The sequence below is a fragment of the Paramormyrops kingsleyae genome, chromosome 17 (genome assembly GCF_048594095.1).
Source record: "Paramormyrops kingsleyae isolate MSU_618 chromosome 17, PKINGS_0.4, whole genome shotgun sequence".
Taxonomy (NCBI): domain Eukaryota; kingdom Metazoa; phylum Chordata; class Actinopteri; order Osteoglossiformes; family Mormyridae; genus Paramormyrops; species Paramormyrops kingsleyae.
Window position 1 is genome coordinate 15,369,053 of NC_132813.1, and position 12,937 is coordinate 15,381,989.

The following is a 12,937-nucleotide window of genomic DNA, read 5'->3' on the forward strand; positions in this document are numbered from 1 at the left end:
ATTACTTCATACATTTTACAAAAATATATATCATGTTCGAAATCACTTGTAGTTTTAAGTAAAACTTCAAGTAGTAATGAACTGAAACCCGAATTTCAGTTTAGTTATAAAAGAGCAGTTCTGAGTTAAAAGTTAATTGACAAGCAGTCTCACTGGGTGCTTTTTAATTAGTAACACCAAACATCACATAAAACACCAAACATCTGTGTTGTGCCAGAGCCAGAGACTGCAATCACAATTAATAGCAAAATGGCAAGAGCAGAAGTGAAAAAATGATGACACTTAATAAAAAGAAAATATCTGTAGGAAAGATATGTTTAGATATGCTAAACAATGGTTGTCGATGGCCTTTGGTAGTGAAACCAAAAAATGTACAGAATTAAGCAAAAATGCCAAGACTTCCTGTGAGCACTGCATCCAGTGCAGACGGCAGATGAGACTGAGCGCCACGCGGTGTGGGGGGGTGTCGACCGCGAAGCTACTCCCCATGAGGTGACCCCCAGTGCTCTGCGTTTCCGTAATGTGGTGTTAACCTCAGCATCAGGGAGAGTCAATCAATCTTATGTCCACGTTAAGGATCATTAATAAAAATAAAATTACAGTGACTATCATTCATATCACAATCCATTTAAGGGTCCCTGTAACATACTTGAGGGAGACAGGGCTGATGTATTCAGACCAGACCAGAGCCCTGGATTCTGCATCTGCTCCCGGCCCCAGAGGGATGCTGGGGAGGGGGGGGGGGGAGTTAGTACTGAAAGGAGGGGAAACCCAGCAGCTCATTCAGCTTGAGTCAACAGTTTTGTGTTAAAAAGACACGGAAAGCAACCGACAGCCAGAGTCGTCTGTCATCAGTCTACGTCTGACGGGGTCCAGTGAGCATTCACTGGAAAGTTTCTTCAAATTCTGCAGCTGGAGGTGTCATGGCCCAGTTTAGCGTCACCATAAATAAGGGTGACGATGTATGACATTAAAATACGATAAATTAAATGGAACATGAAGATATGTGGTAAACCAGTGGCTGTGTGACAGACAAAATGATGCTGACAAAAAATACTAAATTAACGGCTGACCATGTGGGCTGGTGTGTGTCGACAGAAGATGAAGACGAAGTACTTCCTCAACAAAACGAATTGTATACAAAACAACAATCTAATAACAGAACCGCTCAACAAACAGTGACGACATCAGCAAACTCAGTGGAAACCAACAATTACACCAAAATGGAGACCAGTTGTGGCTCCTCGCTGTCCCATCAGTCTCAACCTGACCAGGACGTCATCTTGGGGGGACCCCATCGACTCGCTTCCATCAAAGACATGGACGTACAGGTGCGTGGTTAACTAGAGCCATGCGGACATGGGGGGGGGGACACTCGATAGGAGGCAGCAGTAACTGAAGATGGGTTCATTCTGACTTTAGTGGATCATTTACGACAAAGACAAAAACCCCAAACATGCTTTTCAAATGCAAAATAAAAAAACACACATAGCAGGGAAGCCCCCCCCCCCCCCCCCCGACATTGACACATGGTAGGTTGTGGGGTCCCAGTTCACAGCACAGGTCCATCATCCAGCTTCCCATCCACTCAGGGAGGGGGGGGGGGGGGGAAGGATTTCACGGTTCCACCATGGTGGTGCTGAAGCAAGACATCAATCCACTCCACTACTGTGAGTAGCTCATTGTGGGGGGGGGGCTGGGGCACACTGCATTTTTTTCCCTCATTGAAGTAAACAGAGTGGAACTTCGTGATGACCATGAAGCACCGAGATGTCCCAGCACGTTCTGTGCTGTTCTTAGTTTTCATTAATTAAGAGTCCCTGGTGCCTCTGCCAGGCATTAAGTGCAGATTAAATGACCAAGCGTGGCCATACAGATACGGCGGCAGAGATTCCCAAAGAAGCGGAAAGGCCCCGGCAGAGCACAGCTGATTAGCAGTAAGTGGGCCTGATCTCGGCGGACTCTGACGAGGCCTCATCGGGAAGGGGGAGGGGCGGTGTCCATGGAAACCAGGATCCATATTAATCTCATTGAGCTTTGGCAAATTCTTTTTTCTTTCTGTGCGAATTCAGTCCAACAGGACAGGACCCACCTGTCCCATCTTTGAGTCACTGGGAAACATAATCAGTGATGAATTAAAATGGCCCCAATTTTCCATCTCTGTCACTCTGTTGTTTACCATGGACTCTAGAGTTTGGGTCACACATTTTTGCTCTCTATTGAGTCTTTTATGAGATAATATGCACAATACAAAAAAGGAATATTCTTAGGAAACAATGGTGGGCTGCAAATCATCAGCCATTGTGCTTGAGCTCTGAGCTTTGTGCAACTGTTGATGCATTTATGGTCAGGGAGGGAACCTTATCAAACAAAGGCTTCAGATTTCCAGCACGAAATCTCGCCGTTTGTCAGGCAGCTCACAAGGACCCACTTTTGCAAAGTCTCAGAGAGAATCTATCTACTACGGAGTGCATTTACGCCACACCTGTGCCGTCAACATGACAGACACTCTCCAAGGAGTGACAGGACCAATAACTGACTTCCCAGGAACGGTTTCTGGTCATAGGGAATGGTCGAATCGTGGGCCGTGGTGTTTGATCACGGGAACATGCTGTCCATCAGGATTACAGTGGCTGCCCCACGGATGAGAAATGGCACCTGCTGTTATCGTGGATTTGTCTTCACTGAGGGCTTCGTGGCCGAGAAACAGGCAAGAGCTCCTGCTCACCAGCCAACATGTCCACATGGGAGGGGGGACTTGTCGGTAAGCTGGTGTAGGCACTCACTCCACTGGGATAGATGGATCAAGCAAGGAGTCAGAAAACGTCTGGGTGGGGTGGGTGGGGTTGTTGACAGCAGAGAATCGGATGAAACTGATGCCCCGGACGTGAGTGTTTCCAGAGAACTTCCCGTGTTGTTTACGCACATCCAGTACCAGGACTGTCGTCAATGCCAATGTTTACCATGTGTTCTGCTGAAATCCAACCCAGCCAGATCTCTCGCTCTCTCTCTCTCTCTCTCACACACACACACACCGCAGGAGTGCCGTGCTGGAGGTGTATCCAGGCACCGAAGCCTCATTAGCCCACCTTTAGGTGACAGGCCACTGACGCAGACACCAGCAGAGCCTCCCAGACGATGGACCAGCTTGGGAGATGCTGCAGTGTCTTTCCATTCTCACAGCTCGGTAGAAATCCTCCAGGCTCGGGCCACAGCGGGCAACACTGAGGGGCAGCACTGACCTCACCGGCTACATTCCACTTTTCTTCTTCCTGATCCCAGAGTCCATCACTATGAAAAGTATCAGGACATCGACTACTACCCATCTCTCACTATGCTCTCAAAGACCAGAGACCAGCATAACCAGGCCAACAAGGGCCCCAAGCGCTCGGATTACGGAAGTGTGAGGGAGATAGAGGTTGCCCTTTTTAGGGGATTAGATGCAGAGGAGGAGATGTGACCCTGCCCCCTCCCCCCAGCATCAGGAACATGTACTCTCTGCCTCTCTGCACACAGGCAGATGAATTTCACACGTGGATGAGAGCCAGTGAGTGCCCCCCCCCCAGTCCAATCTGACCGGTGGCTAAACTCCCACAATGGCTGAGCATGCAGAGATGTATGGGGAGCGTGTGAACAAACACGCTTTCAGCTACTGGACGCATGTGGTTCTGCTCTTCCAGGCCGCAATGCTGAAGATTAAAAACACAGCATTTGACCTTCTGCTGTTTCATCCATCAAAACAAAGTGGACAGAAAACAAGGGGGACTCTGGGCTACTGTTGTGTTTCATTTGACCCTGAGGCCTGGGCTTTTGGCCAGGGGCTAGAGGCTTTGGCTAAGGGGACGACAGTGCTATCATATGATCTGACAGACGTTGGCCTCTGGAGGCCAGAAGCTCAGCAGCCTTGTAGCTATGAGCTTGTAGCTTCTTCAAAAAAATAAAAAGTTGTCATTTTACGTCATTCTTCCATAGCACAGGTTTTCAAATCTCTGGGGGTATTCGTGTCCCCCACCACAACGACTCCCCGACCCTGGAAGTTTGCCACAGTCAACAGCATTTCCTGGGAGACTCTGCACTGCCCTGTTCCAAAGAGGCTCCTTCCCCCTTTCAGAATCTTTGCTATGGATGTGCAACCACATGGATCTTGACAGGAAAAACAAACAGAAAGGCTACATGACATCTCACGACTGAGTACTTAAGTGTGCCGTAAATGAACTATGAAATTATGAAGTGAGTTATCAGGCAGCTCCTGTGTTGGGTGTCAGCTCAGAACCCTGGGATTACAGGTCCTCCACGGGAGGTGACTCCCTGTTAAAATTTTCCATCTACTCATCTGACTACGAGGGATTCAAACCTCAGAGGACTCTGTACTCACTAATTTGAACCATCAGATCAACAAAGTGGTATCATTTACAGGGCACAGTGCTAATGCTAACTGTTTTGCTAACGACGCCGTCTCACTCACAGCGCTAATGCTGTCGTGCTAACAACGCCGTCTCACTCACAGAGCTAATACTAACTGTTGTGCTAACGATGCCGTCTCACTCACAGTGCTAATGCTAACTGTTGTGCTAACGACGCTGTCTCACAGTGCTAATGCTAACTACCGCGTCGACAACGCCGTCTCACTCACAGTGCTTTAACATCAGCAATGCTACAGCTTTTAAAATAAAAAGTAAAAGTTGTTTTAAAAGCCTTAATTTATATCAGAAAAATTGTTTGCTCAGGATTACTGATTTCGTTCTTTGAAGGTAAATTTCCAGACTAATTGCAGACCTTACCTATCTCTGCTATAAATGACTTGGCTTTAAAAAACAGCTGAATCACACTGATAATGTGTCTGGTATTGCTGTGTAACACACAAAAGCTTGTTTTAAGTTAACATATCAGCGGAGTTTAAAAGGGAATATTCTAGAGAAATCCAATAACATGCATGTCACCGTTGCACATACGTTATTGTACTATGAACTTGCAGAGAGAGGCAGCCTCCATTTTCCTCGACGCCTGCATTGTAGTGATCATCTGAATATGCATTATAGAATAAGAATTCATCAGAACCTACGTGGCAGTTCACTACATGTGATACATGACATTTTGGAAAGCCAGGCACATTGGAATATGCGCAGTAAACGCAAGTAATTTTGCAAAAATTAACAAAGAGTCTTGTTTTATGAAGTTCCAGTGTGGTAGCAGAGTAGCAGAACTCCGACCCATGAAGGCTCACTGTCTGCCACCAAACCCCAGCTTCTCTGCATGTTCCATCTTCACAGGGACGATTGCGGGCAACCGGGAGGACGGCTCTGTACTCATCCATCTTTGTCAGCTCTGTGATGCAGCACACTATGCTTAGTCAGGAGCGTGACGACGATGCCGTAGTCTAGGCCAGCAGGAGACGCCGTGGCCTTCGCCCCCTAACGCACGGCCCGGTCTCAGCAGAGCAAACAGCACAGGAAAAAAAGGCACAGAATGCCAAAGTGCCAAGATTCTGGCCTGAGGATGGGTAATGGGCTGCAGTGCATGCTGGGAAATGACAGGAAGCAGGCTGGCCGCTGCCCACCGCGCGTGCTTCATGGACGCGTCGGAGAGCACAGACTGCCCGGCGCCCCGCTCCAAAAATAGAAAATCGATGCACCCCCCGCAATCTTCTGGGATGTGGCAGAACCAGAGTGCAGGGATTGGGTGGGGGTCACCTCCCCCACCAATGAGGCACGTGCTCTACTCTCTTCCCCCCCCCCCCCCCAGCAAGGATTCCCCGAGGTGCACAGCACGGGTGTAAACATCTCTGTACTGCAGCTGGGTAATGATGCAGCACCCAGCTCTCGGGAAACAAAAACCCTGACTGAAAGCGACTTCTGAGAGCGCAGAAGACACAGCAGGGATGGATCTGCGTCTAAGAACATGCACACCGACAGAGGAAGCCCTCAAAGGGGCCTTTGAACACTCAGTTCTTCCGCCTCTCGTCCTCCTTTCTCCCACAGGACACCATTGTGAAAGAGGAGCTCTGAGCTCAGCGCTCTAATCGGAGCCCCCACCCAAAGGGGCCCAGCAGGCCGCAGACCCCGGGCTGCAGCCTCTCCATGCGCATACAGGCTGCCAGCAGCCAGGCACCAATTCATTACTTGCTCACGTTGAGTTTCCCGGGCCTCTGTGGAAAAAGAAAGCATAGAAAGTGTGACCTATTTCCTCTTGCGCTTTGGCTGACCCCAGCCAGGCCTGCGCAGCTGCTTCTGCAGGCCAGGCTCCCCTCACGCCTGACCGAGAGGCTTCCCCAGGCCGCGTCCCGATTGGCCGGGCACCACCGCAAGCAGGCTGACGAAAGCGGAGATAGGGAGCTGGCCGTCCCTTTATGGGGGGGACAAAGAGCTTAAAGAGATGGACTCATTACCTGAAGGTTGCTGGCTCAGGTTCCAGAGAGGGGCTTGGCTGCTGAACCTTTGAATAAGGCGATTAAGCAGAATAAAGGAAAACTTCTGGCAGCACAAATGGGTGAAACATCAGGTTGTTTTGTATAAAATTACAATAAAGCAGCCAAAAACTTGTTAGTGCTTTTGGCCTCATGCAGAAAGACTCAGTGATGCTCAAAGAACAGTATCTTTAATGTCATTGTATACATAGAAAGACAACAGGTTCCCTATTATACAGGTTCTTTCAAGTGTCTATCTCACCATCAGCATCACTGGAGTACAAGAGACACCATCTGTGAGACGACCTTTCAAAAACAAAATACTTTCATCAGTTACATAATGAGATCACTTTTGATCACAGGGTTACACAACATTGTCACAGGTTTTGGACTCCAGTGCCCTAAACGCGACGTCGGTCTTTTCTAAAAGGCCTCCAGCGTTCAGCCAGCAAATGGACCACACAGCTCTTGGCCAAACGAGCAAGCCGTGCAGGTGAGCGAGTGGCTCCGGAAGAGGGGGCCCCCCTGGGGGAGTGGGCCGTGTGGAGCTTGGCAGGCCAGGAAATTAGGGTGTTTAAAGTATGCAGAACTTCATTAGTGTCCAGTGAGGGTGGGGGGGTTGGGGATCAGGTGATAAGGGAACCCAGAACCCTCAGATGACCAACCGCACCCGGTCTCTGCTTCTGGATGCAGCATGATCCAGTTTCAAGGGGAACCAAAGAAGTTTTTTTTAAAAAAAAAAAAAGGGCTCTAGATTTAGCATAAAAAGTATATTTGAGAAGGATACAGAGTTACCATAAAATATACCATAAAGACGACAGAGATGGATTTGGCTTCAGCAACCCGGCTCCCGTTACCGTGCTCTTCCTGAACGGACCTTTGAGGCTCCTTGGCTCTATTCATCACGGCAGAGACTAACGGGCACCTAGGGCAGGAAGGATCTTCTGGAAAAGCGGAGGGGAGGCCAATGTCAACCGGAATATTAGAGACAAAAACAGAACTGAAGCATCCGCTGAAATTCAGTTGTTGCTGTGCCTGGGGGACAAATCAAAACTGATGGTCATTAAAATGGGCCTCGGTCAGACCTTAGGGTCCCTGCTGCGGCAGAGCAGAACCCCGTTAGATGCTTCCAGGATAACAGTGCAGTAGGAGACAAGGTCAGTCTTGTTTTGACGGCCACGCTCTTAAGGTACAAAATGCTCGGTGTCACAACTAGGGGCATCCTGACGGATCCAGGATACTCTGCCATAAACACTGTGTACGCTGTCGCAGCTAACAGTGCCGAACTCGAACAGCTGAAATTCTCAGGAATATTTAAAAAAAAATAAAATAAAAAAAAAAAAAACAGAATTAAGGGCTGTTTCTAATGGAAAGTAGGATGCAGAAGGAAACCAACGACATTGATGTACTGGAATATCTTTAAAAACAAAAGGCACAGCACACTGTAGATTAGCACACAAAGAAAAAAAAAAAAAAACTACAAAAAGATTCTACTTGGCATTACAGCAATTATCTGGCAGGAAAATGGTTAAACGTTACAGCACAATACACCCTTTCGGAAATCCAACTGCTAACTATTACAGTCAACTGCTTAAAGCTGCAGCACCCTCTGCTGGCTACATAATCACATTACATTGTTAATGTCTGCCAAAATGTGGACCAAAGTGGACTTTTGAATTAGTTTAGATCAGGGTTCTTCAAATCTGGACCTCGATTGCAAATCCGGTTTTTTCAGTTCTCCCAGGTAGTTAGTTTAATAATTACTGATTCTGATTGGCCAGAGGCTTCACACCGGGCTCACAGGTAGAGGAAGGCTGGAAAACCAGCAGTGCTCGCCTTGGACCTCGAGGACCATGATTAGAATAGCCGTGGTTCAGATGAACAATATTGATTTCAGAATGTTTCACTATCAATACATGGTTCAATTACACAAAAGTTGATTAAAAAAAAAATTATACACAACATTGAATATTACAGGCTGTACCAGTCAGATTCAAATCTCCTGTTCTCAGTGTGGACACAATCTTTTCTCTCCTCATGTCACACAGCTCATGCATGAGACATTTATAAAGTTAAACTCTGTTCATAAAATACACATTTAAAAATGCTTCCCTATAACACTGACCAGGATTAGTGGTTAGAAGACAGGATTAATGAATCCAAATTAAGTAAACCCAGCGCACACTGAGTGCCAGGCTCAGCACTGAGCTGCAGATCTGCATCACATGAAATCCTATCAGAGAACAGTAAAAATATGCGAGGTTGGGTCCCTGGACACCTCACTTGGGCTTCTTGTCTGTATGCAGCATCACAGAACCTTGTAGCTGCTCTCCTCTCCACTGGCAGTGTTTCTCATATGCGCACATCCCACACTTCCACGCCTCCTCGATGTCCACTCCCCTCGGCTCCCGCCTGCCGGTCCAATAGGACAGGAGATTGCGGAGCTCCGCCCTCAGCAGGTCCTCGTCGAATGGGACGTCCTGACTCCCCAAGGCCAGGCCGGAGTCCTGGTGCCGGTACTCCAGGCGTAGAACGTCGATCCCCGGCAGCTCGCAGTAGCGGAGGTTGAGCAGGAGTACGTCGAGGAGGTCTCCCAAGGTGGTCACCTGGAAGCCCAACTTCCCTGCGTGCTGCAGTACTGCAGCCCCCAGCGGCTGCTCCAGACGCAGCCGGAGGTGCTCCACAAAATCGTCCCTGGTCAGAAACCCGCGGACCAGGCCGTCGAACAGGAGCTTGTAGAGGCCCACCTGCATCACAGAGCCAGCCGTGACTGCGACACACATACGACACTCCCGGCCTGGAAACGAGAGGGCGTCAGCCTACCTGTAGCCGGTGGCCCTTGGCCTGGGCCTCCCTGGGAAGTGAGCTGTGCCTTCGGGTCTTCAGCTCACTCAGCACCAGCTCTCCCCTGTCACTGTAGTGCAGCTCATCAATGACACCCACCATGTAGACCCCCTCCAGCACACCGAACACAGGCAGCTCACGCACAACACCCCCTGTGGAGCCCAGTGAGGGGGGTGGGGATGGTACAAGTCAGGTCGAGGCCTGGATTGGATTCTCAGTGCCACCTAGGTCATGTGGACGTTCCATCTCCTCATCTCTGAATCCTACCTGCCTGCAGGACTGGAATCATGCCCAGCAGATTAAGGAGGTTGATGGCCTGTCGATCCTCCCTGGTCACGGCCCGAACAGGGACCACTTCATGGACCTCCAACTCTAGGGGGGTAGGGGGGTGGGGGGGGTGGGGCAGCAATGATTGTGGAGAGAGAGCAAGAGAGAGGATGTTGCATCATATACTATACGGTTTGTGCCTGTCTTCTATGGCTAAACTGAGGCAGTGATGAGTCACATTTGCCTTGTTTCACGCTGCTTTGTAAGGTCTTCTGTTTCCAGTAAACAGCCGTATAAGATTAAAGCATTTTATAGTAGCATTTACTCCTTTATAGTTATTACATGGCTGTCAAAACATCAGCTTCTCCCGTTTGTCCAAAAGCATGACAAAACTGGCAATTCTGAGGCTGCGTCATTCTGAGGCTGATCAGGTTCCTGCAGTCACCAGAAAGCCAGAGTTTCCTGCTTTGTCTAACAGAGCAGGAAAGTACTTCTGCTGTAGATACTGTATATACTACCAAGTGAGACATGAATTAATTAATGAATAACTGCTTTTAAGTGTCATGGCACAAGGTACAACAAAATTGGAAGACACTTTTTTTTGTACCAACAAGGATAAAGAGGAAGGATACACAATACAGAAGAAAAATGAGAACAAAATATAAACAGAAAACGGAATATAAAATATAAAAAGGAGTGTAAAGAATAAAAATGTAAAATGTATGAATAAATAGAATTGAAGTAGGTGCTTAAAATCATTGATGTATTACATATTCTCCTTGTGATTCAATAATATGAAAATACTGCACATTTCAGCAGGTGGAGTAATGATCCTATTAAATGCTCATAAAGCATTAGACCTGAATCAATTTACTTAACTGTTCTATTTGTATTTAAGTGAAGGAAGAAGGGAGCGGGAGATTGATAGACGGATGCAGCGCCAGTAGTAATGCAAATATTGTACTGTTCTGTTGTGCTAAAGAGGGAGCTGAGCTGAGCTGGATGGCAAAGCATTCAATTTACCGGTTGATGAACATTCCTACCCTCACCTATGGTTGTGAGCTTTGGATAGTGACCGAAGGAATGAGATCGTGGACACAAGCGGCCAAAATTAGCTTCCTCCGCAGGGAGCCTGGGCTCAGATGAGGAGATCGGACATTCAGGAGGGGCTCAAAGTAGAGCCACTGCTCCTGAGTTAAAAGGAGCCAGCTGAGGTGGTTTGGGCATCTATCTAGGATCCCTCCTGGGGAGGTGTTTCGGGTATGTCCAAGGAGGAGCCCCTGGGACAGACCCAGGACATGCTAGAGAGATCACGTCTCTCGGAGGAGCTGGAGGAGGTGGCTGGGGAGAGGGATGTCTGGGCATCCCTGCTTAGACTGCTGCACCTGTGACCCGACCCCAGATCAGTGGCAGATAACACATGGATTTATTTGTATTTATGAGTTCCGTTTTATTTGCTTTCGATAAGAGTTTCAGGTTTGCAGTATCTTCCCCCACTGTGACAACTGCGAAGTGTTGGCACAGAGGTCATCAACTGATAAGAGAGACACGTGGGGTAGTGCTTCCCTTCTCACACACACCACAGCTGCTTTTTGGTGCTATTCTTTTTACAGGGATTGGTGTGTGATGTCACCGTCACGTGAGGGAACGACACCCGACATCCTAACCAACACCCAACCGCCCAGGAAGCACCTGTTTTACTGAATGCTGTAAACAATGTCATCAGACTTGCAGTACATTTAAACTGGAACGCTAAAAAAATAAATAAATAAAAGCAAGTAAACAATAAGCCATGTGACAGGCGATTACCTCTGGCTAGGTGAACACTCGCCCCAGCCTTCACCTCCGCACGCTCCAGTTCTCTTTTCGCGACAAGAGGCAGCTCCAGCGAGTAGACTGCTTGCATCTCACACCACGTCTGCTTGCACAGCATCGTCACGTTCAAGGACCGGCGGAAGAAGCGCTCCATGGGAGTAGAAGCTGGATCCCGCTTCCTCTTCGGAGTCGGACATGGTCGGTTTTCTTTCACCGTAGCCGACACTGCAAGACCTGTCCCCTTGGCTCTGCAGTGATCAGAATGATACAAACCGAGTGTTACTGGCTTTAATATGTAGCAGTTTCACACTAGAAAAAAAAGAATGAAGGGAAACAGCATTAACTTTTTAGGATAGAGACTGAAGAACATTTATATAAAACACTTACTGTGAGAAACCTACCTCTCACTGGCAACATCGCGCTTCTCAGAGACTCCACAATCATGCGAGTCTGGGCCGGGAATGATCGATTTAGGCTCTGAAATATTTTTTAAAAATCTATTTATACAGCTATTCTCACGCACGAATGTAACGTGAATAGCGTGATGTATTACAAGAGATTGCGAGTATGCTAGTTAGTCCAGCTTGGTATTACATTGCTTATTGCCCGTTTTTGATCGGTGTGACTACGCTCTTAAATTCTGTACACCCCAAAGTTGAAGTTTAGCTTCGAATTAAGAAATCTGCATTCTCCCTAGCGCAGCTTACCTGTGAGTAGGTGCTCTGACTGAACGTCCAGCAGTTCCGCGTCACTTATATTACCCCAAACAAGATCATCCGTCCCCTGCGATGCGTGCGAATTCATCTTAACTTAGAGTTTTCTTTAATGTAGTAGTGTTTATGCACGAAATCAGTTTTGTTGCCTATGTACGCGGCAAGGTTGTATGTCAGTATAATACATGCTACTAAGATGCGTCCCCTTAACAGGATGTTATGCCCGAACATGTACTTTAAGACACGCCCACCTGAGGAACCGGAAGACGAATTAACCAATCAGGAGTGAAGCGCGGGCGGTTTCCATGGAGAGGCATCCCGTTGGCACGCGAACGTACTTCTGTAGAGGCAGAGGAGTTACGGCTCAATATACTGGTAATTACACATTGAATAGTTCTCTCTTCGGTTAACTACATTATACAGCACAATAAATCGCATGTTCTGCCCAGATATGGTAACGTGGGAATATGTTCCGTTAAAGATACTTCAGTCATCATTACTGGTATACAAAGCTGACTTCAAAAACTAAAAACGACCTAAAGACGTCTTATTTCAACTAAACAGCGAAGTGCAGAAACATGGCCAAGCTCTGAAACCTCACTTTGTGAAGGAGCTTACGTCAATGTAGACGTCTGCCCAACAAGATAAGCCGGGAAAATCCAGGCAACGCAGTTGCATTTCAGCGACAAACCTGCATTCAGAAATGAATTCTTTCGTAGATCGCAATGGATCTGCGGCAGGCAAGGGGCTGGAGCAGGGGTATCTGCTGACGGGGAGTAAAGAAAATGGAAAAAAGACTAAAAAATGCAAAATGAAAGGAAAGAGACTTGCTAACGAAGCGGAAAAGGGGTTTAATTACAGCACGCCGTCGAACTCAGATGATATAGGTTTGTAT

General features: G+C 47.7%; 1 protein-coding gene across 2 annotated transcripts; it reads right to left on the reverse strand.

The window, feature by feature from the left end:
• Positions 1-7,753: 7,753 nt before the first annotated feature.
• exo5 (exonuclease 5) lies at positions 7,754-12,923 on the reverse strand. Of its 2 annotated transcripts, none has more exons than XM_023818065.2 (7): positions 12,734-12,923; positions 12,294-12,382; positions 11,731-11,806; positions 11,324-11,577; positions 9,515-9,619; positions 9,227-9,399; positions 7,754-9,150 (listed from the first exon to the last, which is right to left on the reverse strand). In XM_023818065.2, exons 4-7 carry the CDS (start codon positions 11,481-11,483, stop codon positions 8,683-8,685), a joined length of 906 nt encoding a protein of 301 aa, XP_023673833.2. In that variant the 5' UTR covers positions 11,484-11,577; positions 11,731-11,806; positions 12,294-12,382; positions 12,734-12,923; the 3' UTR covers positions 7,754-8,682. The 2 variants fall into 2 exon arrangements, with proteins under 2 accessions (XP_023673833.2, XP_023673832.2); XM_023818064.2 differs by having other exon boundaries at positions 12,037-12,382.
• Between the last annotated feature and the right edge of the window lie 14 nt (positions 12,924-12,937).